The sequence below is a fragment of the Cylas formicarius genome, unplaced genomic scaffold (genome assembly GCF_029955315.1).
Source record: "Cylas formicarius isolate icCylForm1 unplaced genomic scaffold, icCylForm1.1 PGA_scaffold_5__7_contigs__length_24384050, whole genome shotgun sequence".
Taxonomy (NCBI): Eukaryota; Metazoa; Arthropoda; class Insecta; order Coleoptera; family Brentidae; genus Cylas; species Cylas formicarius.
In genome coordinates, this window is record NW_026844341.1 from 19,497,078 (window position 1) to 19,522,796 (window position 25,719).

The following is a 25,719-nucleotide window of genomic DNA, read 5'->3' on the forward strand; positions in this document are numbered from 1 at the left end:
CCCATCTCGCTAGAAAAAAATTGTATCCTGCCTTTAAAAAAAAAGTATTTTTAACAGCAATTTTTATCTGTTAAAAATATTTGTAGAAAACGCATTCTTGCTACCCGGCTTTAAGGTCGTCTCTTGGCCTCCTGGATACAAAAAATTAGTACAATGAGGTCACAAAGAACTATAAACACCACATCTAGCTTATCATCTTTATTGTTTATTGATTATCTGCGACGTTAATGGTATGGTTGATAGCAATATTTTATTTTATTTCACAGATTGAACAGGGTCTAATTATTGAAATGGTTAGTATGTAGATGTCAAAATGTCACAGAACACAGAGAACCAACCTAACCACACAGTTTTGCGTAATAACGGGTAAATAAGGCAAACAATTCTTTAATATAAAGTGTATTTAAACTGAAATGAAACCCATAAAACAGGCTTTTTGTTGGACACATTCCAGTCATCCTGACGAAAAAAACAGTTAACAATTTATTGCTCCAAGACGGGATTAACACTTAACAACCTGATAAAAACGTCGAGTACCCCTGAAATAAATATTGCTGCAACAAAAAACTCCTTTTTCGACTAATTCGAGAACAAGTTAATGCTTAAGTACAAATAAATAAAAGATCACATTAATTCATCACAACTCACTGCGACGAGTCTTGATTTTTTTTACGTATACTTTCCCATTGAAAGCGATAACCGGCTAAGTGTAAACTAATGTTATTGTCTCGAACGGGCATAGCGCATGCCCTTCAAAGGCCTTTGTTGAAGTAAACCCTTTCCGGCACTTTATCGCCGCAGTTTTGCTTGATTTTCTCGTAGGCCGACGGTTCGAGCAGGGACAGTGTGCTCAATTTAACGGAACTATAAAAAGAAAAACCTCCCATTAAGTTAGGGTGCACCAAGTATACCTCAACAATGCTACTTACCAACGTTGAGGGAAGAGGGCGCATGCGGCGGGTACCATGAATGTTAAAAAACAGCCCACAGCCATAACCTGTATGGGACCATGCAGAACCTTAATTTTCTGCATCCACGAGTACTTTTCCGCCCGTTCCATTATGACGGGCAGTATTAGCATGCCGGGGGCGCACATTGTGATCCTCGAAATTACCACCTGACTAATGGCCTTTACCGCGGCGAATTTCGACTGACCAACCACTCTACCGTGCTCATCTGAACAGTCTATGCCGTAAAGTATCTCGTTCTGTCGCATTAAAGGGATGTTAACGCAATTGGCGGCCGCGACGGCCGCGAAAGGGACGTAGCGTTGCATGAAAGGGCTAGCTTTCCTCTGCCAGTAGTATTTGCAACCTAAAGCGGTACCCATTGCGGAAGAAGTGGCCGTTACATACGCCACTATTAGTTGGGTTGTTGTTGTGGGCGATTTCGCATTGCGGTTGGTGTAATTCACCAAAGCGTTAAAGGATTGATTCACCCATTGCCAAAAGACTACCGCGAAGGGCGTTCTGCAACGGGATCCCAGTGCGTAGGCGCATAGATTATGATTCTATAACTTACCGATACCATTGCAACATAGCTCCAGTTATGGCCATACCGCCTGGTACTTGGAACGTCATTCGACCAAAAACATTTTGCTTTTCGCCACTGTCTGGGTGAAAAGCGCTCTCGTAAAGCTTTTTCGCGTATATGACCTGTTCCTGGGTCGTTCCTTTGGGCTCCACACCTTTCCGGTAATGCTCCAGGAGCTCTTTGGCTTTATCTAATGTTTCGTCGCTTACCAAACAACTCCTGGGATCTGTCACCCATAGGAAATGCTTGAAGCGCCCCACAAACGTGCTCTGGTCCCATAGGGGCGCGTCGATATTTATCCTATCTGACATTGTACACGAACAACTGCAAGCTTTAGTTAATGGTCCGAACGGATTGAAACGTTGTATAACCAAAATCACAAATCAAAGTCTAAAGTACTCGGCGAATATTTGAAAATAACAAACGCCGATAGTGCTCGTATTGCTTACCAGAGATTCGGCGTTGTTTTTGTTTACGAGTTTTTCGATTATTACTTTTGATTTCAGCATAAAAATAGTGGGCTCGCCGTTTGCCCCCTCCCCACCTTTAATTGATATAAACAGGAACGGACGACGTTGCCATATTCCCCAAATAACATTTTTTTTATTGCATCAGAAAGCTAAAGATTTTACATTTATGTACTGCGAAGTTAGCGTTTTCCCGCCGTAATCTAATTAATTTCATCCTGTATATAACGTATTTTAAACCGATGGGATACGATGTGACATTTTCGTTGCGACGGCTACGCCGCTCGATCGCTGGCAACGCCCCGCGCGGGTGTGCGTTGCATGCTGCATACTCTACCTTTGAAACCGCACTGACCTCCCATATTTAAAAGGCCTGAATCTGTTGCCAAGTGAGAATGCACATGTTTAAATGTTTATGGGAATTTGACCCCCGAAGGCAGTGCGTCATAAACGCACCTGTTGTCACGCAAACTGAGGGTAATCACAAGTGTTAACAGACGCGTGCACGTAACAAGGTTTATTTCTTATTAAAAACATGTTAGCTATACATCGTTTCGTTAATAGGGAACAAAAATATATTATATCGGTAAATCTACTAAGATAGAGTTCTATAAATAAAAGATTGGTTGCTTTCGATTTGTCCGAACCCGAATTTTACGTCAACTCAATACCGAGTACGAACTTTAACCATTTTTGGTGGCGTTTACCGTAATCCGCCGTGTTACAACTCTCGTTAATAAACATTTTCTCCGTTTCCAATAAGCATTTATACAAATTACTCGTTTCCACTCTACAGGGTTGACTTTTAAACATCTTCGGCATTTTTTCGCCGCTATCACTCGCGGAAAAACACTGCACGAAATTTTTGGCGCACTTTGAGCTAACCGAATCCTTGCGGGGCACTTTAACGCTCGAACTGTGAAAACTGTATGCCAATCGTACCAAGCTAGAAACGACGAACCTCCTATGCAACCACAATGACTCATGCTCTGGAAAGCTTTTATTTATACACGGGATAACCACCAGCACTTCGTACAGCAACAAAAACAAATAGTTCATAAAGCGGTACGTTACTTCCAGCTTGCTATTCTTTGACTGTTCGCCGAGAAAATAGGTTAATAACTGATTGAAATCAACATCGCACACTAGATTCAAGTGTTGCAACACCCTATCACAGTAGTGTCTTAAAATAGTGCCAGTTTCGCGTTTGGCACATAGACTCAATACATACTGCCTGTAATGGTAACCACTATACTCAGAAACATGTTCATTTATCCACTTCTCACTAAAACTAAGCTCCTCTTCTAGTACTGAAGGGCAATATGGGCCTAAATTCTCATTGCACCAAAGTCTGTGGGTCCATGAATGGTAATTATTTTGCGAATTTTGCGCAGTCGCTAGTGCAACACTTAATTCAGCATCTAGCAGCATAACAGGAGGAGACATTTGATTCATCAAGAGTTTATCCATTATTCTCCTCAAAAGCCATCTTCTGTAGCAAAATGCTTCATATGACTTGCCCTTACGTGTGAGGACTAGTTTACTAAAGCGAAATTCGCCTTCGTAATCTAAAATATCACACTCCACAAGCTCCCTCCTCATGTTCCAGAACGTTCCTACATCTGGATTAATAAGCAACGCGCCCACAAGCAAATAGTTCAAGTTTTCCATTTTTGAATGTCCCATTTTTTTCTCAGACAGGATTTTTCGAGTCTTAAACAACTCAGAACAAGCATACTGGTACACATACTTGACACACCAAGATTCCAGTCCCAAATGGTGCTCCTGCAGTAACACGGGGCTCTTGTTTCTCGAATTGTCGTCGGTAGGAACGATAGTAACATCTATACTAAAATTGAGGTGGAAATGTTAGGTTAGGGGTCGAATAAAACCAATTAACTCACAGCTCCAAATCTTGTTTGATGACGCTCTCGATTTGTCGGAGAATCCTCTCAGACATGCACGAATATTCCATACTTTTTAAGGCCGCATAATAACGTTGTACTATTAGTTAATCGGATTACAGTTCAGTTCGCTTTGTAATCTTTAAATCGGGCGAGGTTGCCCTAATTTATCTCGAGCCACTGTTTCGCACTTCTGCACTCCTAATACAAAACATCATCAACAAATTCGAACGTGTTCTTCGAGCGCCAAAACTTTCTCGAGACAAACAACACGAACGAATGAACTGAGGTAATCGGTACCAGAACCGTTTTAGAAATATTCGGCAAATTGTTTTTTATTGTATGCAGCTATTTACCCGATAATGTAATCAAACCAGTAAGAAAACGAAAATTTTTGGCCGGGAATGCCCTAAATAAATAATGTCCTCCGTTAAATTTGATTTAACAAAAAAATTAGTAAAATAAAAACAACTCGCGCCATCTATCACCTCCGCCTCTCTCCTGATACATTTTCGCTACATCCTCACCGTTCTGCTCGCTTGGTATACGAGATCCGAAACGAATTCGACTTGATCAGTGAAGAACGGCCGATCTGTTGCGAAAAGCAGTTTCGATACGATCGATTCGTTGGCGGAAGATAGTTTCGGGTATACATTTTTGGTGTTTAAGGGTTTGCATAAGTCATAGGGGTAGCAAATCAGCAAATTGGATAGACTGTTTTGTTTGAACAAATTTAATTTATTTGTGCGAGTATTGTTTAATTCCGTTGAATATGATAGATAATCGACTCGAATGAATAGCAATGGAGTCGCTCATTGTCGGTATAAAAATCGAATCCGCTATAGAAGACATAACTTAAACGGTTTTGAAAATAAACATGACGTGCGGAAAAATTATTAATTAAAATGCGGTTAAGGAACACATCCGTTCACGAAAACGCCATCCCCAATGAGCTTTTCGTGTAAAACAAGGTCCTTTATTTAATTCCAACGGAGTAAGTGCTTCACGCACGCATACGCTAGGAAAGGCGCCGGCGCTTGCCGCCAGTGGCGTACTGACTTCTTTGACTTCCGAAAAATCCCATCACGACAAGTTTCTCGGCGATATTAACGTTAAGGACGTTTAAATTCACGGATTTTCGAGTTCAAATGGAAGGGAAACTTTAAAAACAGGCCCTCCGGCGTGCAAATACCGCGGTAAAGTCACCGGTCGCCGCGACGCCCGCCTCAAAGAGACGGGAGCGTGTACGAGCGCATCGGACGGCGGTTTAGTGCGTCGCGACGCGTCCTGCTGTAACCGAACTGCGGTCGCAGCCCCCTTTTATCACTTACGTCGCCAAGTGCGAGATAGAAAATCAAACAGGTATGTTTTTTGTATTATATCAGAGGTGGAGGGGGAAACTCGCTCGTTTTATGCCTATAGGGCGTCCCATAAAACGTTTTTAAGCACATGTAAAATTGGCTCGTATAGCACTTATCTTTTCAGTTTCCTTTTGTGACTTAGTGTTTGATATGACTCGTTATTAGATAATTATAAAAATTATAGAAAAATTACGTTAAAAATAAGGGATTATCTATAGTCTCTCATAATTTTCTTTTACTCAGTACACTGTATCTAATCTACATGAAGGTTTTTCTATTTTAGCTTTTGTTTAACGATAATTATTAGCTGTCATTTATTTCTACTGATTACTTGATCTGCAAACAACATTTTCATCTTAAACTAATCTTATTACTTATTTTTGAAGAACGTTAACGCTGCTACTGGTTAGGAAGTTCTCCAGGACCAAAATCCATTTTTCGTACTTGATACAAAAATAACTATTCACTTCATGTTATAATATTAAGTTGTCAAATAAGATGGTGTTTATGAAATGTGATTTATACCGACCAATAGATAAACCAAATGATTTCTTATCGATTTCATAAAACCGATAGACTGTGTTTAGTAACAGGTCAAGTTTGTTATTATTATTTTTGCGTCTCGCTGTATGATATTTTTTAGTGGTATCTAGGAAAGATAAAATTAATCTAGTTGTATCTTATTTATTTGTATTACTGTTCAAATTATTTATGTATTTCCCTGCTAATTTTTCAAAGAAACTTCCACAGGATATTGTAATTCTATCGACACATTTTCTGGGTTCCTCCTGCGTCGGTGATTTACAAATTCCACCCGTGCAAATAGTGATTTTCCTGCTTTCAGAAATTTAGAAAATTGCTTTTGTCGCATCACCATCCGTACCAAAAATGATCGGTTATCAATTCTCTTGTTTATAGAGCCGTAAACCTATCTCAGTCCGAGTCATTGAACCCAGAAAACACCCTCCTCTGCTCTTCTCTGTAACAATTTCCACCTTAAAGATATTAAGCATTCCATCTCAAAATTCGCTTCACCACAACCTTCCAATAGCAATGAAACCGAAAGCAATCCCACACTTGCCACTGTCGTCCTTCCTTATATTCAAAACATCACTGACCAGATATCAAAAGTTCTAAAGAAATATAACCTCAAAACCACTTGTCCAAAAATCTCTCAACATCTTCGATCCGCCAAAGACAAAATTCCATTTAAGATTCCAGGAGTTTACAGCATTCGGTGCGTATCCGGAAGAAAAATATTAACTAGGCTCAAAGAACATTAAGATTTAAGACTAAGACAAATAAACTCATCAACAGTTTCCGAACACGAACACGAAACCGGACAAAACATTTTATTCAATAAAACTAAAATTCTCAATCAATTCTTCAGTCATTCGAGACGGTGTTTATACTCTTGATTTAGCTCCGCCCCCCTCAAACAATATAAAAGCAGGTACAGAGTAAAATGCGAGCCAGTTTCAGTCAAGCTCTGAAGAAAACAACATGATGATTGGAGAAACGTTAGTTTTAGTTCGAGTCAACAAGAACCGACGCAGGAGGAATTCAGAAGTTTTATGAATATTCTAAATAGAAAGATAACAAACATTATTTCACGTAGATGTTCGTCCTCTCTTTTGAAAAATGTATCGCCCAAGTTTTTTGTTGTAGGTAATGAGGAGAAGAAGGGGTAAAGTTTGACATTGAATTAAGTACTTAAATTAAGCAGAATTATAAATATATTAAATATATCAAGGTAAACAAAAAAAAAATGAGTATAGAGTAAGCGACCGAGTTTTATATAAAAAAAGGCACTATCAATTTTTCGACATGTTCGCAAGAGCTGCGCTTCTCGATCGCCGTACAAAATCCGAAAATTTTGAAAAAAAGTTTCAAATACGCACACACACACAGATATCCGAAACGAAAAATTCAAAACTCAACCGAATTTATCTTCGGAATTTCGTCTGTTTGGTTACTTTAACAAAACTTATGGCCGTTAAAATTTAAACGCCCATGGCGGCCGCGGTATCGAATGTAAACGAATATTATGTAGTTTCGACTTTAACGGCCGGCGAAAAACGATCCTAGACATACACCGGCTGCGCCCGCTCGAGGTATTTTCCGGAAAATTTATTCCGCACCCGGACCTGACGCTATGATTGACGTTTCCACCCTTACGGATTGTTAGAAATACATCAACCTTTATTACGCTTTCACCCCGGGAGGCCGAAAAAATAACCGAACCGATTCTTCTCGTTTTATTCGATGTCGGGCCCTTTTTTCGACGTTTCTCGTCGGGGACGGTGTCGATAAAGAGGAAAATACGAATATTCGGACATTGTAGCGTAATTTTATTGCGTGACCCAAATTTTTGAAAATAATGTGCAAAGAAAGAACGGGGGACGGACGAAGTTGGAACAGTAAAGTATAGCCAAGCAGGTACTAGGGAAAATGCAGTCTGAATACTGACATTATCACAGAATGAAGAAAAAAAATCGCTGGTCAAACCAGCGCTAAAACTAGCACATAATTGTTCAGTCCAGGAAGATCTGATCCCCGAACTGAAGAATCTAACTTTCAAAAAATTATCCCATCTTTAACGGTTGTTCATTTATCGCCAATACTTAACCTACAAAAACAGAAATTTTTAGGACCTTTTAGATTTTTTGCCCATAAACGCCACACCCTGTATATGATTCAAACAATGTTCGAAGTAAAGGTTATAGCCATGGATCTTCCACGTTTCCTGGTTCAAAAATTTGTTGAAAATAGTAAATGGTTTTCGAGAAAAATAAAAAAACCATAAAATAACGATTTCAATATGGATTTATTCAAACATCTCGAGTAGCTTATGTGATAGACGAAAACCGCAAATAGAAAAATTGTAGTTCTTGATGCGGCCTATGACACTGTTTGAACCAATTAGCCGTATTTTTTACGATTTTTGATTTGCGGCTAATAATTTACTCTGTAAAGAACAATTTTCTATATATAATCTGTACATAATCGACAAAATGCCTGAAATAAATGTTATTGCACTGGATCTTCCGCGTGTGCTGGTTAAATAATCTTGCCGATCCGGTGAACGATTATGGAGGAAAACATATTTTTCTAAAAGCTAAAATTACCATAAAAAAATTCAAAAATTTTTAAAAAACAGTTGTCAAAATTTGACTGCACCCAATTTCTACCGTTTAATTGTGGACACCGACTTTTACTTCTCTGCTAAATTTGAAGTTGATCAGCAAATTTAGGACACTTACCACATTTCTCATTTAGCAAAAGCTTTTAGCGTCTAGGCGGGCTATATCGCAATATAAAAGATAGTGAGATCTGAATCATAGTCTTTCAGTTATAACCAATTTTCAATAACAAGGGGACCATTTTTCAGTTTTTTTTTAATTTGCGGAGTACCCTGTATATTTTTGAAAAATTGTCAAGAATAAAAGTTTATGGAGCCGTATCTTCTGCGTCTTCTCGTTCAAGAATTTTTTTGGTCTGGTAAACGGTTTTTAAAAAAATGTTTTTTTTTTCAAAATATTTCGAAATATTTTCGAAAGTAACAAGGTTACAATTATGTACGACTTATGTGGATCTGTATACCGCTCATACGTATCTTGTTGATGTCGCTATTCCAGCCGACAAGAATATCGACCGCAAAGAAGCCGAAAAGAAACTGAAATATCCATCAAAATTCAGAGGATGTCCAGGCACAAAGTTACTGTTTTGCCTATCGTTATGGCTGCACATATCTAACTAATTCTCTAAATACCTGGACAAACTTCTCGATAGACGTATAGCCTCTGAAATACAGAAAACACCTCTGTTGGGGACTGCCCATATCTCTTATCTAGTTCAATGGCTCTTAAATCTCTGAGCATATGTTCTCCTACTTATAATAATAATATAAATAATAATAACAGTTTCATAAGACTCAAAAGTCGAAGAAATCTTGATCTTAGCGACACAACATTCACCATTTTTGTGATTACTACATTAATGATCAATCAACAAGCAATAATAATAATAATAATAATAATGAGTCTAAATTCTATTATTGATAGAATAATAGTTTGTTTATTATAATACGACCAAAAATATAGTGCATTTATTGCCTTGACATTTTAAGTATTTTACAGTACCTTATGCGCAGACCTTCTCAGGAGCATGGTAAAACCCATCCCAACAGATGTTTATTCTACATTAAGTAGGTCTTGCCTAAAAAAAAAAAAATGATGAAGTGGTTGGGTGGAAGACGCTTTATTTTTGTCGGCCAAAAACCGTAAAGATTCAAGATTGAAAACACCTTATATTCCGCTTCTGATACGAATGAGGATGTAGCTCCCAGAGTTTTTTTCTTGATACCCACGTAGGTATAAAAAGGATATCTTGAGTTAAAGTAAAACGAATTTAAACCAACCAAGAGAGAATTATCTTTTTTGAACACCAAAATCTTTAGGATTATATTATTTTACTAACTTGCTTGAATATCAAGAGTCAAGTAACATATACATCATCATAATAAAGTCATTTTCATTTGTGTACGGTATTTATTTTTCCGTCAAGTTAGTCTTGCGTCAATATAAAACAAAACCTTTCATTACCAACCGAACCACACGTTCGTTCGGTATTTTCGTCTACTTAAATATAGTCGAACGAGTGTATTTTTACTCATTTCCAGCTTTTTTCGCAAATTTATCAACATTCTGTGGCCGATTTGTCATCCCGCGAAAGAAATACGACCGGTGTCGTCGAAATTATGACCTCCCTGACGTCACGCGGCGTAATAAATGACCCCGACCAAATAATCGAAAATCTGGCAAACGAATCCGTGAACAGAGCGAGTCGTGAGAAAAATGTCGCAAATTATCTGTTTCGAACGTCGGGCCAAAAACCGTCCGTCTCGCTTTTAAAATAACTCGACGACGATTCGATTGTCAACGCCGCGACACAGCGCTTCGATTGTAATAGACTATTTGCATAAATTAGTCGAAATATTCACAAATATATGCGGGGCGAGGACTATACCACCAGCAATTCGAAAAGTCCACGTACAACAAATGTGTTATTTTTGTTGCAAAAAGATTTTTGCGGTGCCTCAAGTTTTAAAATATAAAGTGAGGTTAGATTGCATTTTTCCCCCAGAGGTGTGACTCTGTAATTCGTTTTATGTGAAGACGGAGAGATTATTTCGGTATTGGAGCATTTTTAAGGGAAACCCACAAATGCTATTGCTATAATGTGCATTTGTCCAAATTACCCGAGGCACCGGCGACGAACACCCGAAAGCGGCCGAAACATTTATCCAAATAACGAAAGAGGTTAAAATGCAAGTGTAAACACGGCTCAGATAGCGTATTAATTTATAAAATGCGGTTAATTTTTTTTACTTTGGTTAATTATCTATATAGGTGGAGTGTACTTACAAACAAAATAAAATTAGCAGCTTAAAAAATAAAGTAGGAGTTATGTGACATGATATAAAGAACAACAATTTACGCTATTGTTTAGGACAAAAAACTTACAACTTCTACAGTACTACAATGAAGATGTAGGTAGATATTCCATTGGCACCTGAGGGATTTTTATTTTACAATTTGACTTTGTAAAATATGTAGGTATCTTTAATGGGCGCCGTTCTTTTCTAAAATTTCAAAGCAATTTCAATTTTTCATACTTGTTATCCTGATAACTACTTAGGTAACTTTTACTTTTTGATTTTTGGGTATGCTAGCTACCTGGTTTATGTTTTGCATAATGTAAAGTGTTTTAATTGACAATCATATTGGATAAAGATAAATCATATTGCTTACTGAATAAATTTAAGAATCGTCAATAATTATGGCTATGAGAACAATTGGGCACACGTATTTATTAACCTTTCATGATTCGTGATAATCGCCGTGTGCAATTTTCCGAGTAAAAGGTACCTAAAAACAATTTTACTATGACCGCAATGATTTATTAAAATAATTGAGAACCTTTAAACAAACACATTTATGATAGGTTTGGCTCCTTGATTAATTAAAATGCAACTGAATATTCTAAGCTGAGTATTTCAGTTGTATTTTAAAAACATTTTAATGTAAACAAATCGTAATTATTCTCTATCCAGGAGAATTCTTTCTCAACGGAAACGCTTTGCCGGAATCTCTTCAGCGCTGCGCCGAAGGCTCCGATACGATTTGGACAAATACGGCCATCTCATTTTTAAATTCTGTAAGCGCTTTCGGATACATTCCATGGAACCGAACGTAGGTTGGGATTTTCTTCAACATGTTTCTATGTTTTTAACACGTGTAGTATAATTATCCCTGCCCGACCGATGAAACGAATCTTGGCGAACGATAGCCGAGAAGTCTAGAGAAATGCTTAGGGAATAAACTCTGTATGCAACGACGATTTGCCTTCTCGTCCGCATCAATTTCGCTTAGGAATATGACACAAGTTACAGAGTCTCAGTCCAGATACCTTTACGAGATAATTTATTCTTAGTCTTAAAGGCAGTGCAGAAAATGTTATTCTGTCAACGAAATTATGAGCCCGATCCAACCACGGCTACTGTGGCTAGGAAACAGCTCTTAGTATATGCAGTGGTAGATATCCATTCCTAAATACAGCCTACTTAATTTGAGAAAAATAATAAAATAAAATAATAATAAGCGCATCGTAATTATATATTTGGTTTGTTTTGAGCATCGATTATTTTACTGGTTTATTTGAATTATGTCAAAATTAAGAAAGACGCAATGATTTGTTTTCACAATTACTGAAAAGGTTGGTGTAAAAATAATTTTCTAAATATAAAAGTGTCTGCATATACGTTAAATTAGTTCCTGTTCCTGCAATACTGTAGCTTCATTTTCTGTGTTAATATTTGTTTTTTTTTTAATAGTTTCCTTGTGATGTTTTTTTTGTGGGCAACCAAAAAATAATAATAAAAATGCTACAACGTTTGCGTTCAGATTATTTTATTGTCTAAAATATCTATTAATGCGATGCATAAATAATTCTGTCAACTTTCTCAGGAGTATAATATAGTTTGAGACTCCCATTATGCACCTAAATTGAGTTTTAAAAACACATATGCATCTTTCCACAGTACTTTAGGTTTGTCACAAGTCATGACCCTAGGTTGTAATGCATATCCTGAATCACCTAATAACAAATATGAATGAAACAAATAGAATTAAAATATACCTCGAAATACATAGGTTGGCATAAAAATAAAGTAACTGCTGTAAAGTGCAACTTTTTTATCATATTCATATATATAGTGAAGAGCAGAAAATAAAAATATGTAGAGCTTACCTGCAGCATATTGAGTTTCCAATCACCAAAGCATGCCATATAAATGCATCAGTTATTAATCTGTCACGTCCACTTATCATGTTTTTGTAATGAAATTCTTTCTGCCGACATAGCATCATCATCAGACCGCATTTTCATGCGGTCCTATTATACAGCCAATAATTCCCGGGGATCCAACTTTTCCCATAAAAGCTCTTTGAATTTGAGCATTTCCTGGTTCAGTTTGGATAAAACAGATCCAACGATTACACAGTTGTTGCGCAATCAATTCTTGTTTGCTTTGGAATTCTTGAATTCCTATTACTATTTCCCATGTGTGGGAGCAATTCGTTAAATAAATTGAGAACTAGCTCCTTATTTAGCTGAAACAATTCAATGAATCTATCGTCTCTTGCAGATTAAATGGATCACTTTTATTTCTCATTACTTTTTTGCAATTTTTAGATTTGAGATCCGTCGTCGATTCTCCTCCTTATGCAGTAAATGTCTCAAAACAGGATACATTTGTAATTTAAGTTGGGGATTATGAACGCAAATTTTTAAAATTTTTTTCCTACGAGGTTTCGGGAGAGATTACGAACAGAACAAATACAAATACCTACCTATGAACATAAAAAATACCTACCTAATGTAAATTAAATTAAATTAAAATAAACGTGCCAAAAAAAAAGTAACAAACATCAGTCAACCAAAATAAAAAACGATTTTTGGTTAGGTTGGGATTTTCTTCAACATGTTTCTATGTTTTTAACACGTGTAGTATAATTATCCCTGCCCGACCGACGAAACGAATCTTGGCGAACGATAGCCGAGAAGTCTAGAGAAATGATTAGGGAATAAACTCGGTATGCAACGACGATTTGCCTTCTCGTCCGCATCTCTTTCGCTTAGGAATATGACACAAGTTACAGAGTCTCAGTCCAGATACCTTTATGAGATAATTTATTCTTAGTCTTAAAGGCAGTGCAGAAAATGTTATTCTGTCAACGAAATTATGAGCCCGATCCAACCACGGCTACTGTGGCTAGGAAACACTTCTTAGTATATGCAGTGGTAGATATCCATTCCTAAATACAGCCTACTTAATTTGAGAAGGATCGAACAAGATTGCTTTCGAAAAATCGCCACTTTGCAGGACAAGTTCGTAGCGCGTAGCGGGAAGCAGCTTTTTATTTTAAAAATAAGGTGCTTCTTGGTTTCTTGTCCTAGAGGGACGCATTGGTTTTCTATCGTGCTCCTGCGGACCACTCTCGAACTTTCGCAAAATCGATGTGATTTTATTGTGCATATTGTGGTACAGTTTGTTGATTTTTGCAAACAGAACCATTTGATCATAAATTTGGAAAAAACAGTTGCGATCGAATTCACTGGTCAGTATGTTAAACCTCTGACTAACCTAGCGTTCAGCTTGCGGGTTCACGCGTGGAATTAAACCACACATCAAAGTTTCTCGGATCTTACATCGATGCCTTCCTAAAGTGGGACTACGACATACGATAGTGTTTGTAATAAACTGAACAAAACGTTTTTCGCAATGTTAACAATCAGAGATTCTTTCTTTGAAAGATCCTTGTTGACTTTCTATTACGCCTCCACATTCTCGTCTATTTCATATAATATCGTAAACTGGGGACAAGCGAGTGATGCGGAGAGGGTGTTCATTCAGCAAAAAAGGATACTTAGGTCAATTTTCAGACTGCCCCCGAGGCTATCCTGCAAAGATATATTTATAAGGTATAAAATACTAACAGTGCCTTGCATATATTTACTTAAATTATTCATCATCGTTCATAAAAATAAAGGCTCTAACAAGAAACACACGGATGTCCACACCTGAAACAGAGAACACCTAAGTGTTGTTAAATTACGCAGGACCTTATTACTATAATTTGCTTCCTATAAGCATAAAAGCATTATCTACAAGACCTGAAAGAATTTGAAACATATATTACAGGAGTGCCCTGATGAGTTTAGTGATATTTTCTCTATATTTTGTCAATATGTTTGCACTGTTTGTATATCCGTTTGTAACTATTCTATACTGTACTGTTAAATGTGTGTTATCATATTGTTTATATACATAATTCCATGTATCTTTATACAACTCTATAATGTACTCGTTTCCTGACGAAACATCCATTTTATACATACTGGGCTTTGTGAATAAAACTATCTATCTATCTATCTACCTGTATGAAGTGTCTTTCACGTATCGCCTAATTTGAATGTCACGAAACACTTTGGTAAATATAAAAAATTGTTTCCAATGATGTCATTCCAAATATCTCGCTCACCCTGAAACTCTTTCTATACAGTTTACTAGACTGTATATGTTGTTATTTTTCTCCACGCAACGACGCCGGTTATTTAACTAACTTGAATTGTCAGTCTTCGAAGCTTTCCGCTTTGGGCCTCTATACATATACAATGTTGTGGAAGTCGTAAAATTTACTGCTTCAGCCTTAACCGGTAATAAACTACTTTTATCGGATCCGCCTAATGGTCGATTTACTAGTCCTGAGAGTCCTGAGTGGATGAAATGTGTTACTTCCGATTTCCGAGCCGTCGATAGATGCGTAACCTTTTGAACATCGAAGCGATCGCCATCTTCGAGCTTTCACGTTTTTATCTAAACACTGAAATTCAAATTTATTCTTAGATTAGCGTTTTGTTGTAGGAGGCGCCACCTAATAGCTTACAAAAACACAGAGCTTCACAGTTTGAAAAAATCAACAGCTGTTTAAGGATTTAAGGTGATCGAGAATCCAATATAATTCTTAAAATTTATTTAATGGTTTTCATAAAGCTTTTTTTATACGAGAAAATATCGAAAAATTGAACTTAATTGAAAAAAAAATCTTCTTGATTTGATATAATTTTCCCATCGAAATTTTGATATAAATAAACTTGCGGTTATTCGAAAACAACGCCGTGTCGAGCGTGCGCGGCCTTTTTTGGAAATCTGTGGGTCGGAACCGAAGCCTGTGATAGAAACTATTGTAACGGGAGATGAAACTATTGTTCTCTATTATGACTCTTTATCGAAAAAAGAATCAATAGAGTGGCGTCGTAAGGGTGAAGCACCTCCAAGAAAATTCAGAGTCTGCCAGTTAACAAAAAGTTGATGGTCACGATCTTTTGGGATTGTGAAGGAATTCTTTTGATAGATTTTAAAGAAACTAATACCACATTTTAGAGTGTGGGGAGTGACTATTATTTGTTTGTTGGATATTTGTAAAATGGACTTACGTGGACGGCGGTTTAACGACGAAGTTGAGTTAAAAGAGGCTGTTTTAGCTCATTTTGCTGACAAACCAAAAGAATATTTTTTTAAAGGGATTGAGTTGATAATAAAGAGATGTAATAAGTGTATTGAAGTTAAGGGGGATTATATTGAAAAATAATAAAAAATTGCTACTCTACTTTGTTTCTTTCATATTCAGGCCGTGTTTAGTTAATTTAACTTTTCTGATTTTAATTAGTTAATGTTGGATTTTGACACACACACAGGTTTTTTAAATCGAATGATCAAATGCTGGATGTTGTAGGTTTTAGGATGTCTTAACGTGCCCGAAATATGAGAGTTTCTTAATCTTGATGTTAGCATTTCTGTTCATGACTTCTATGTTAGCGACTCGATCTATCCAACCTATTTCAAACATTTCAAAAACTTCCAGCTTTTTTAAGGTACTCTCTGTGAGAGTGTTAAGTTCGTGTCCAACACCACATTCCTCATACGTATGAACCTTGCTCTTGCCTGTTCAATTCTGGATTTTATTTCTAGTGAATGGTCCCAGTCCTCGCTTAATAATTGTCCCAGGTATTTACCAGATATTTAATCTCTTGACCCTTTCAAGTTTACTTTAGCCCATCCATAGTTCTACGGAATATTCGGTTCTTTAATTACAGTTATGTGTGGTCTTTTTGATGTTAAGTTTAAGACCGTAACGGTTGCATGGAACTACTACTTGACCCAGGAATTTTTGAAGTTCTTTAATGTTATCTGCCAGTAGAAGAACGTAATCAAGTGCATATCTTAAGTTTTTTATTATTACCTCACTTATTTTTATTCCTTCTTGGATATTTTCTAAAGCTTCTTGGAATATTGTCTCCGAGTATAAATTGAAAAGCAATGGTGAAATAATGCAATGGAAATGTCTTACCCCTATTTATTACCCCTCATATTATTTCCTATTTTCACATTTCACCAGAGTTTTTAGTAATCGAATCATTTTTTCGTGTTGCACTCTGTCAAATGCTTTCTCGAAGTCAATATAGCACATTAATACAGAGCAGTTCATATCTTCACATCTTTGCAGATTTAGGAATCTGGATAAACTTCAACCAGTTAGATGGTATATCTGCTATAGGTCCAAGAGCCATTGTAATTGTAATATTGAAATATGGTAATAATCATAACAATAATTAATACATGTCTGGAAAAAATTGATACTGTATCCAGCTGTATCCACTTTGATACAAGGTAAAGACATAAGTCCAGTACAGCCAGTCCCTGCAGGGGGGGACGTGTTGTATATCATAATAACAATAATAATAATAATAATAATAACAATAATAATAATAATAATAATAATAATAATAATGAGGACAAAAAGGAAGAAACAAAATGAAGAATAAAAGAAGGCGAAGAACATAGACAATCTGAAGCTGACCAACATTATGGGAAGAAAACTACCAACAACACCTTACCGAATTCGGAGGATCTGACTCTACTAAACGAATTTGCCAAAAAAACTAAACGCAGATATGGATCTTGAAGAATTACAATTACGTGTGCAGCTCTAGCAATGATTAAAGCCAATAAACAAAAAATATCAGAAACAACCAAACTATGTAAACCACAACAACCAAAATGGGAACAGAGACAAAGACATTCTTAGATTGCAGCAAAGAGCAATTGGGCAGAGATCAGGAATGCGTCTCTGTAAAATATTATTCGAAATCAAACAGAAGCTAGAAGGAACGTCAATAGCTGAAACTAAATCAATTATAGATGATTCTTTAGATACTTTAAAACAAAAGCTTGCTGATACCTCCAAAAGATTAAAAAGGTACCAAGAAAGCTATCAACGAAAAGTACAGACCAGCTTCTTTTCAAAAAATCAAAAGGCTTCTACAGATCGCTTAACAAAACCCAGAGATTTGTAAACATTCTGGGAAGGTATATGGTCGGATGAAGTCAATAATTTTGGATTCAAACAGAAAAACAGAACAACAGCCACCTGCGTATGGAAGAGATATTATTTACAGAACAAGACATAAAACTTTTTGGTCCAAAAAAATTACAGCTGTTCACTGTCATCTAGCCGACCAATTTAACAACGCTTTGAGAAATCTAGAAAAAATACCGGAATTCCTTACAGTTGGTGTTACTTATCTTCTTCCAAAATATGATCCAATCCAAACCCGTCTCAATATAGACGTATTACATGCCTACCCACAATGTACAAGATCTTTACCTCAGCAATATGGGAGAAGTTATAAGTATATCTAGAAATGAAGAACATTCTCATTGTAGAGCAGAAAGGGTGCTAGAATAGAGACATCCACGGAATTCTTTTTTTAAGTACATTTGATTTAATATATTCACACTAATGCTAACTTTATAGTCTTAAAAAATAAACAAGGATACCTCCTCTTCATTTAGAATATTGCTGGGGGACTTCTGATAAACGTTTGATAACGCAGAGTAGAAAATTAATTTTAGGATTGGAACATCTAGTGCGCACTTGATTTTTTTTATTTTCGATCTGGTTTATATTGTTATTACCGCAGATCAACCATAAAACCACAGGGGTGGGACTCTGTAATTCGTTTTCGGATAAGTTCGATTCAAGCCGAATCGCATCCGTTGCAAGTATTTATATATTTGGTTTGTTTTGCTCGTCGATTATTTTACTGGTTTAATCGAATTATGTCAAAATTAAGAAAGACACAATTTTCACAATTGCTGAAAAGGTTGGAGTCAAAATAATTTTCCAAATATAAATGTGTCTGCATATACTATTATGTAATGGTTCTGTGTTATGTAAAACGTTAAGTTAGTTCCTGTTTCTGCAATATTGTAGTTTATTTTTCTGTGTTAATATTTGTTTTTATTTTTAAATAGATTCTTTGGGATGCTTTTTTGTGAGCAATTAAAAAATAATAAAAATGCTACAACGTATGCGTTCAGATTTATTTTATTGTCTAAAATATCTATTAACAATTTCTGATAGTAAAACCGCAGATGCATAAATAATTCTGTCAACTTTCTTAGGAGAATAACATAGTTTGAGACCTCCACACACCAGTTCATCTTCCCACAGTACGCCTTTGTCACAAGACATGACCCAATATTGTAATGCATATCCTGAATTCCCTAACAACAAATATATTGTCCTCGAATGAAGGAAACAAATAAAATTAAAATTTACCTCGAAATACATAAGTTGGCATAAAAGTAAACTAAGTGCTGAAGAGTGCAACTCTTTTATCATATTCATTCAAAAACCATGATTGATATATCACATATTAAACATAGTGACGAGCAAAAAATAAAAATATGTAGAGCTTACCTGCAGCATATTATGTGCATGTTTTTGGAATGAAATCCTTTTCTGCTGCCATAGCATCATCATCACACCGCATGAAAATTATGCTATATGAGTTCTATCTATACAGCCAATAATTCCTTGGAATCCACCTTTTTCTATAAAACCTCTTTTAATTTGAGCATTTCTTCCTATTTAGCCCAAACAATTCAATGAATCTATCGTCTCTTGGAGATTAAATGCAATTTTTATATTTGAGATGCGTCGTCGTTCTCCTCCTTATCCAACACAAATTTTTATAATTCCTATAAAATAAAAAACGATTTTTGGTTTGGTTGGGATTTTCTTAATCACTGTTTCGATGTTTTTGACACGTGGAGTCTAATTATCCGTGCCCGACCGATGAAACGAATTCTGGCGAATGATAGCCGAGAAGTCTAGAGTAAATTCGGCATCTAACGACGGTTTCCCTTCACATCCGCATCTCTTTCGCTTAGGAATATGGCACAAGTTACAGAGTCTCACTTCAGATAACACTCAAATTCCATGATTAATTATCCACAAAGTTCGCACCAAAAATCGTATTTTTCACTGCAGAGATTTTGTCGCGGGCTCATAGCTTGTAGTTGAATTTTTCCGGGAAACCAAATCTTCGAAGTCGAGTTATTTCCGGTGATTTCCTTCTGTATTCGCGATAAGGGCGTAGCGGCGTAGAAGATTCGATTTGCGAAGAACGACCTGATATTCGACGCTCTCGGATTCCATTTTGATTAATTAGACGTTCCCCCCATTAACCGTATAATGATCGGTGTTCTACATCTGTGTCAAATTATTATTATTATTGATCTCATTAGTTCTCTATTTTTGGTTTGATATTCTTCTCTATGTTGGCGTAACTTTGTGGTTAGAAATCTATTGTAGGAATCATTTTTATCTTTAAATTTTTCTCTTCAATCATCCACTTTTGGGAACAAAAGTGCATTCGTATTGAAAATCTGATGGGAAGAGCTCAGCCAACAAACAAATTAAAAAAAAAAAACACAAATGAAGGAATCAACACGCTAATCCCTTTGCTAGAATGGAGACAACATTATACGCATCTGTTAGTCGAAAGCAGACCAGAATTCATAACGGTAGAGCCACAATTAAATAACGAGGAAATTAATAGAAGTTTAACTATAAAATCTAAGGAAATTGGAAGGGCGCTATCCAGAATGAACAATGGCCAGTCTCCTGGCCCTGGAAACATCCCGTTGAGTCGTTGAAAGCAGGAGGGCCTGGTATAAAAGATACAAATGCAGGTTCCCTCGGAGTGGAAGACGGCGCACCTAATATTTATTTTTAAAAAACGAAACAGATGAAATCCCAAATGCTATCGAGGCCTAAGTGTAAATAATACAATGAGCCGACCTTTTAGTAATGTCGTAAATGATAAAATAACGCAGAACATCGGCCACAGAGTCGGCGAAGAGCAAACTGAATTTATACGAAACCGATCCTGTACAGACAACTTATTTATTGTACAACAGCTGGCAGGAAAGGTTATAACAGTGGATAAGGAATTGCATTTGGTGTTTGTGGATCCAGAAAAGGCATATGATACTGTTCCTAGAGCAAAGCTGTGGGAAACTTAAGAAGACAAACATAGATGATCACCTGTTACAGACACTTAAAAGTTGGAGAGTACGATGTAGCGGAATGCGAATCCTGATAATGATACTTTATTTACATTATTGTTCTCTTACTACATGACGAAACGACTATTCGACGAATATAAAAAGTGGGGGTTACAGACGAGTCTTGAGAAAACAAAATACTGTTTAGTGAACAGCGATGCTCGATTTCAAGTTCTAGTTAACGGTGATGTAGCTATTAACCAAGTGGAGACATTTAAATATCTAGGAGCACTTGTGGATAAAAACGGGGTAGGAAAAGCAACATAATACAACAATACAGTAATGTAGTGGCGAGATAAAAATTTCTCAAATAAAAACAAAAAACGAGTGGGGAAAGCAATGCTGGTGACTTAGTTTCTTGGGCCGTCTTGTATATATTTCCTTCAAATTCTCTTGGGTATTCGGTCTCTTGAAAACAAATAACGTAATAACGTTTCGATTGTATTTTCGATCATTTTCAAAATATTCTTATTTTGTATAAGTCACATATATAACAATGAATGACATTTGAAATTGCGTTAATATATTAAATATTTAAAATAAACATAATTTGCAAATATTGCAAATATTTTATGGGATTTGGAATAGCATGCAAAGCAGATCCGGATATTTTTTATTATTTATTATTTGTATTAGTTTTTGGATAATTTACTTTTTTTCTCATTATGGTATAGTTTTGTAATTAAATGTTTTTTTTTTAGTTTCTGTATTTTTATGAAGTTTTGTTTTTTGGTGTTTGATTCTATTAGTAGAACTTTAAAATTTTGAAAATTAAATGTGTGTTTGGTGTTGTCACGATGGGTATCAAGAGCTGTTTTATTTTTTTTGTCATACTTATGTCCGTTATATATATATATATATATATATATATATATATATATATATATATATATATATATATATATATATATATATATATATATATATATATATATATATATATATATATATATATATATATATATATATATATATATATAATATATATATATATATATATATATATATATATATCCTCACGTATTGATTCACGGATGGAAAAATGGGATGACACTATATTCCGGGATATCATCCGTTCGCTCGTTGAACTCCGACTGGAATCCTGCATCCGACTGGAATCCTGCATCCGACTGGAATCCTGCAAATCCTGCATCCGACTGGAATCCTGCAGACGTTTCGCCAAAATCTCACTTGGCATCTTCAATGCTCGCGCTCCGAAAACACTTCGAACACTGGGAGGTTATCGGCGGTGCGTGCGGTATTTATACTCTGCGCCGGAGATGGTAACGGTGCTGCTTGTGCGTGGGGGGAGGTGGCTCCGCCCCCTGAATTGTCGCGTTGTTAATTTCGCCCGATCGTAGTTGCGATGTCCCCGTTGGCTGCTGCGCATCGCTCTGCTGTTTGATTATCGTTCTCCACGTGTTGGATAAATGCAGAGCGTCGTCTCTCGTATTGAGGTGTCCGGACTTTTCTATTTCGATGGCCTCTCGTATGATCCTAGTCCTAAAATCAGGAATATTAGTTATTTGTTTGCAAGTGTCGAAATCAATTTTATGGCCTGTCTGATGTTGGTGCTGAAACAAAGCAGATGTTGTTTGTTTGTTTCTTATGGCTAAACGATGTTCCTCGAGCCTGGCTGAAATCCTTCTGTTGGTTGGTTCTGTGGTATATATATATATATATTTATATATATATATATATATATATATATATATATATATATATATATATATATATATATATATATATATATACCCGGCGAATTGTTTTTTGTCGTTATTAATTCAGCAAAACAGAGGGTGGCGTGTAACCTTTCAAAACAAACAGCATTTAATTTAAATAATCAACCCCGCGAGCGTGTGTGCGTGGTAGACGAGTGCAATGCGGCTTATCTGATCCACACTGCTGCGAATTATTTTGCTTTTATAATTAAAAATCGGTAAAATAAAATATAAACGCACGTTTTCGCGTATTTTCGGTTATCTATTTGTTGAGTATAGCTATTATTAATTTTAGAATTGCAGTAGATCAGTTTATTTTGTTTTGTTAAGGTAAGAATCGCTCTCAAAAATCATATTACTTTTTCTAATAAGTGCTGTCATCTGTTATTTGGTATTCTAGATACATGTACCACCTCTCTAAAATAATACAAAAAATAATACAAAGTGGTGGAATAGTCGCTGCAAATGTAACTTCCAGAGCAGATTTTATGCAGAGCTAACAAAGTGTACACCATTCCAATAGGACAACAAAGTTCCTCAAGACAAAACCTCAAGACATTCCATTAGGTGAAGAAGAAAAACTAGCAAAAGGTCTCCGTGCCATGAAAAAACGGGGTTTTGGCCTGTCCATAATAATAATAATAATAATAATATTGGATTTCCCAAAAATCTCGTTGTCGCTTTTGTATCGTAATTTTTTTGAAGATTAACTAATGATATATGTGTATCTCTGTTTGTGGCCATTTTCTTCTCAATGATTTGCTTGAGGTAGAATAAGTTGTCATTGCACGGAACCCGCTTTGTTCTTCTTCTTGTTGTTCATTAATTTCTGACTGCATCAACTCTCGTAATAGTCGTCCATATAATCTTGTCATCGTGCTAGTCACTGACAGTCGTCTGTAATTCTCACAATGCTTCTTATTGCCTTTTTTGTAAATTGGGGTGATATAAGCTGTTTTTAATGCTTTTCTATTAATGCGCAAGTTGAAAATATAAGTTAGCATAGTTTTGCTTCCATTTTTGAGAAGCTCAGGGTAAATGCTTTCAGGAATTGGTGCTTTTCCATTTCTAGACTCTTTAGTGCGGATTTGGTCATTTCTATAGTGATTTCAACTTGTCCACCATGTATTTCAATATCTTCCATAAATGAATCATTTAGGAATTCTTGTTTATCTTCTCTTAGTAGTCCGTTATAGTAATCAATCAACAAATATTCAATGTTTGCCCCTTAGCTTTTATCAGTTTTTTATATTAATTATTAACACCTTTCTTCTATCTTATCTAATTTTTGAAACTATTTTACTTGCTGTTGGGTGTAAGGAGGTTATAATAAAAGAATACATTCATTTGTGATTTTATTTGCCTCAAAAACCTACAAGTATCTCATCCCAGACCACAAACGTATTAAACTTCTTCTTCTATCTAACGACTACCTTCATGGAAGGACGTCCTGTTTTATTTGTATCGCTGACGATGAAAACAGTCCCAGCGATCGGATACTTTTCTACGTACTCCTCATCTTCTGAAAGCTTCATAGACCCCACGAAGAAGTTATCGTGTCTGGGCCCTCCCCATGCTACCGAGGTTAATTGGGGGACCACGTAGTGGGCCTTGGCGGTTATCTTTCCGGTGTCTTTATCGACTTGCACAACCTAAAACCGTGAAAATATAAAATTCCGTCATTGCCGAATAAATCACTTACAACGCTGGCGTTGTAAATCGCCACATCTAGATCACCATCCTCGTTTACAGTGATCCCATTGGGTATCCCATGGTATTCGGGGTATTCTGCCAAGTCGAAAGCGATTTTGCTTTCGCCCAAAGTACCAGTTGCGACGTCAAAGTCTCGTCGTTCTATCGTTCCGGTGGTAGAATCGGTGTAGTAGAAATATTTATCGTCATTGGACCAGGTCACACCATTGGGAAACGTCAAATTGGAAATTTTCTCTTCTATTATCACTTTATCGTTATTGGTGATCGTCAGGGAGAATAAGCCTCCACCGCCTTGCTTGAAACCATACCTGCCGCTGCTTTCCAGCTGGTAAGTTCCTGGAACATGCGTAGGAGTGGCCAAGGTGATGTCTTAGATCGTCTGAGGTGCCGTACCAACCCACACCCTTCCGGCACTGTCCGCTTTGGCATCGTTCAGTTCGTATACACTTCCGAAGCTTCCTACCTTCTCCAAATCCTTGACGGTACCGGTATCTTGTCTTCCGTCCCAGGTAAGCTTTACCACATCATGGTAAGCGGTGACTATAAACTCATCTCTCGAGCCCTTGATCGGGATGACAGAATAAATTGATTGCTTCGCTGAAAGTCGTCGCTGCGCTATGACAGTCTTCGTTGATTATCTTGGGGTACTTACGGATTTTGGTGGACGTACTTTTCTTGGCTCCCCAATTGCGACGGTAGACTGTACCGGTGTCGGCGTCCACGTAGAACAGGGCGGACTTTTCCGCGTCCCAGAACACACCTTCGGCAAATTCCACCGGCTCAGTAAGTTGCCGGATGACGAAAGACAACGCACTAAAATTTACCGGAAAAAAAATTATTTGTTGAAAAGTCACATGGATTCACAACGTATACCAAAGTGTATACAGAGTCACTTTAAAAAATGATGGGACTATATTAATTATATTACCAATTGTTAAGGAAGTATGATTTACCCTTGGGTGCAATATGCTATCAGGAGCGTGACTACCAGGAGGCAACATTTTTCCATTGTTGATGATCCACAGTGTAAACTACCAGGTAGCCTTGCGCTTTATATGCCCGACCATTATTTTACTTGGTAACACTTATTATTTAAAAAAATAATAAGCTTGCAGTGACAGGCCTCCGTACAAAATTGATATATTGTTATGCAAATAAATTTATCACATGTCATAGACTGTTTTGCATATTTCTTTTATAGCGATATCATTTTTTATATCCCAAAAACCGGAATGTTATTTTAAAGCTTCGGAATGGAAGTGCGATATAATGCGAGTGTTTGTTACAAACCTGTTGGCTGAGCAGGTTCATCTTCTTCACTAACCACTTTCTGCCAATATTTCCGTTCTACAGTGACTTATTGGTATCACTTTACCTTCGCTAATTTCACCGATTTCTAGGTCGAATGTGCCTCTTCACTTGCTTGGTGACAATTTGTTGTTTTCTTCGCTTACTTTCATCCTTTTCCTTCATTCAAAC

General features: G+C 36.5%; 4 protein-coding genes and 1 long non-coding RNA gene across 8 annotated transcripts in view; 1 reads left to right on the forward strand and 4 right to left on the reverse strand.

Annotated features, from left to right (window-relative positions):
* Positions 1-374: 374 nt before the first annotated feature.
* On the reverse strand, positions 375-2,079 carry LOC132702621 (sideroflexin-2). The gene is made up of 3 exons (XM_060671386.1): positions 1,522-2,079; positions 930-1,469; positions 375-864 (listed from the first exon to the last, which is right to left on the reverse strand). The coding sequence occupies exons 1-3, from the start codon at positions 1,842-1,844 to the stop codon at positions 753-755; spliced, it is 975 nt and encodes a 324-aa protein (XP_060527369.1). The 5' UTR covers positions 1,845-2,079; the 3' UTR covers positions 375-752.
* Positions 2,080-2,434: 355 nt separating this feature from the next.
* On the reverse strand, positions 2,435-4,153 carry LOC132702618 (protein prenyltransferase alpha subunit repeat-containing protein 1). Its single transcript, XM_060671382.1, has 2 exons — positions 3,905-4,153; positions 2,435-3,849 (listed from the first exon to the last, which is right to left on the reverse strand). The coding sequence occupies exons 1-2, from the start codon at positions 3,973-3,975 to the stop codon at positions 2,655-2,657; spliced, it is 1,266 nt and encodes a 421-aa protein (XP_060527365.1). The 5' UTR covers positions 3,976-4,153; the 3' UTR covers positions 2,435-2,654.
* A 385-nt stretch (positions 4,154-4,538) lies between these two features.
* The window catches only part of LOC132702616 (ankyrin repeat and death domain-containing protein 1A-like), a 114,342-nt gene continuing 93,161 nt past the window's right edge, over positions 4,539-25,719 (forward strand). For all 4 annotated transcript variants that reach the window (XM_060671378.1, XM_060671380.1, XM_060671381.1 and 1 more), the window contains exon 1: positions 4,539-5,266. The gene's annotated coding sequence lies outside the window, so the exon portion shown is untranslated. The remainder of the gene's footprint in view (positions 5,267-25,719) is intronic.
* On the reverse strand, positions 12,118-13,318 carry LOC132702215 (uncharacterized). Its single transcript, XR_009618868.1, has 4 exons — positions 13,202-13,318; positions 13,004-13,129; positions 12,577-12,938; positions 12,118-12,423 (listed from the first exon to the last, which is right to left on the reverse strand). It is a non-coding gene; the product is annotated as an uncharacterized LOC132702215 (long non-coding RNA).
* On the reverse strand, positions 23,881-25,309 carry LOC132702262 (regucalcin-like). The gene is made up of 5 exons (XM_060670799.1): positions 25,194-25,309; positions 24,893-25,053; positions 24,634-24,837; positions 24,230-24,576; positions 23,881-24,179 (listed from the first exon to the last, which is right to left on the reverse strand). The coding sequence occupies exons 1-5, from the start codon at positions 25,247-25,249 to the stop codon at positions 23,946-23,948; spliced, it is 1,002 nt and encodes a 333-aa protein (XP_060526782.1). The 5' UTR covers positions 25,250-25,309; the 3' UTR covers positions 23,881-23,945.

What these genes read in the sequence shown, in the direction of transcription:
- LOC132702621 (XM_060671386.1), bottom strand. Translation starts at nt 1,844, where the DNA reads ATGTCAGATAGGATAAATATCGACGCGCCCCTATGGGACCAGAGCACG. An exon ending in GCTATGTTGCAATGGTATCG is followed by an intron (nt 1,470 to 1,521) that starts GTAAGTTATAGA and finishes ATCCCGTTGCAG; the next exon opens with AACGCCCTTCGCGGTAGTCT. An exon ending in GCCCTCTTCCCTCAACGTTG is followed by an intron (nt 865 to 929) that starts GTAAGTAGCATT and finishes TTCTTTTTATAG; the next exon opens with TTCCGTTAAATTGAGCACAC.
- LOC132702618 (XM_060671382.1), bottom strand. Translation starts at nt 3,975, where the DNA reads ATGGAATATTCGTGCATGTCTGAGAGGATTCTCCGACAAATCGAGAGC. An exon ending in ATCAAACAAGATTTGGAGCT is followed by an intron (nt 3,850 to 3,904) that starts GTGAGTTAATTG and finishes CCTCAATTTTAG; the next exon opens with TATAGATGTTACTATCGTTC.
- LOC132702262 (XM_060670799.1), bottom strand. Translation starts at nt 25,249, where the DNA reads ATGGAAAAATGTTGCCTCCTGGTAGTCACGCTCCTGATAGCATATTGC. An exon ending in AAGTACGTCCACCAAAATCC is followed by an intron (nt 24,838 to 24,892) that starts GTAAGTACCCCA and finishes GACGACTTTCAG; the next exon opens with CGAAGCAATCAATTTATTCT. An exon ending in CGATTTACAACGCCAGCGTT is followed by an intron (nt 24,180 to 24,229) that starts GTAAGTGATTTA and finishes TCACGGTTTTAG; the next exon opens with GTTGTGCAAGTCGATAAAGA.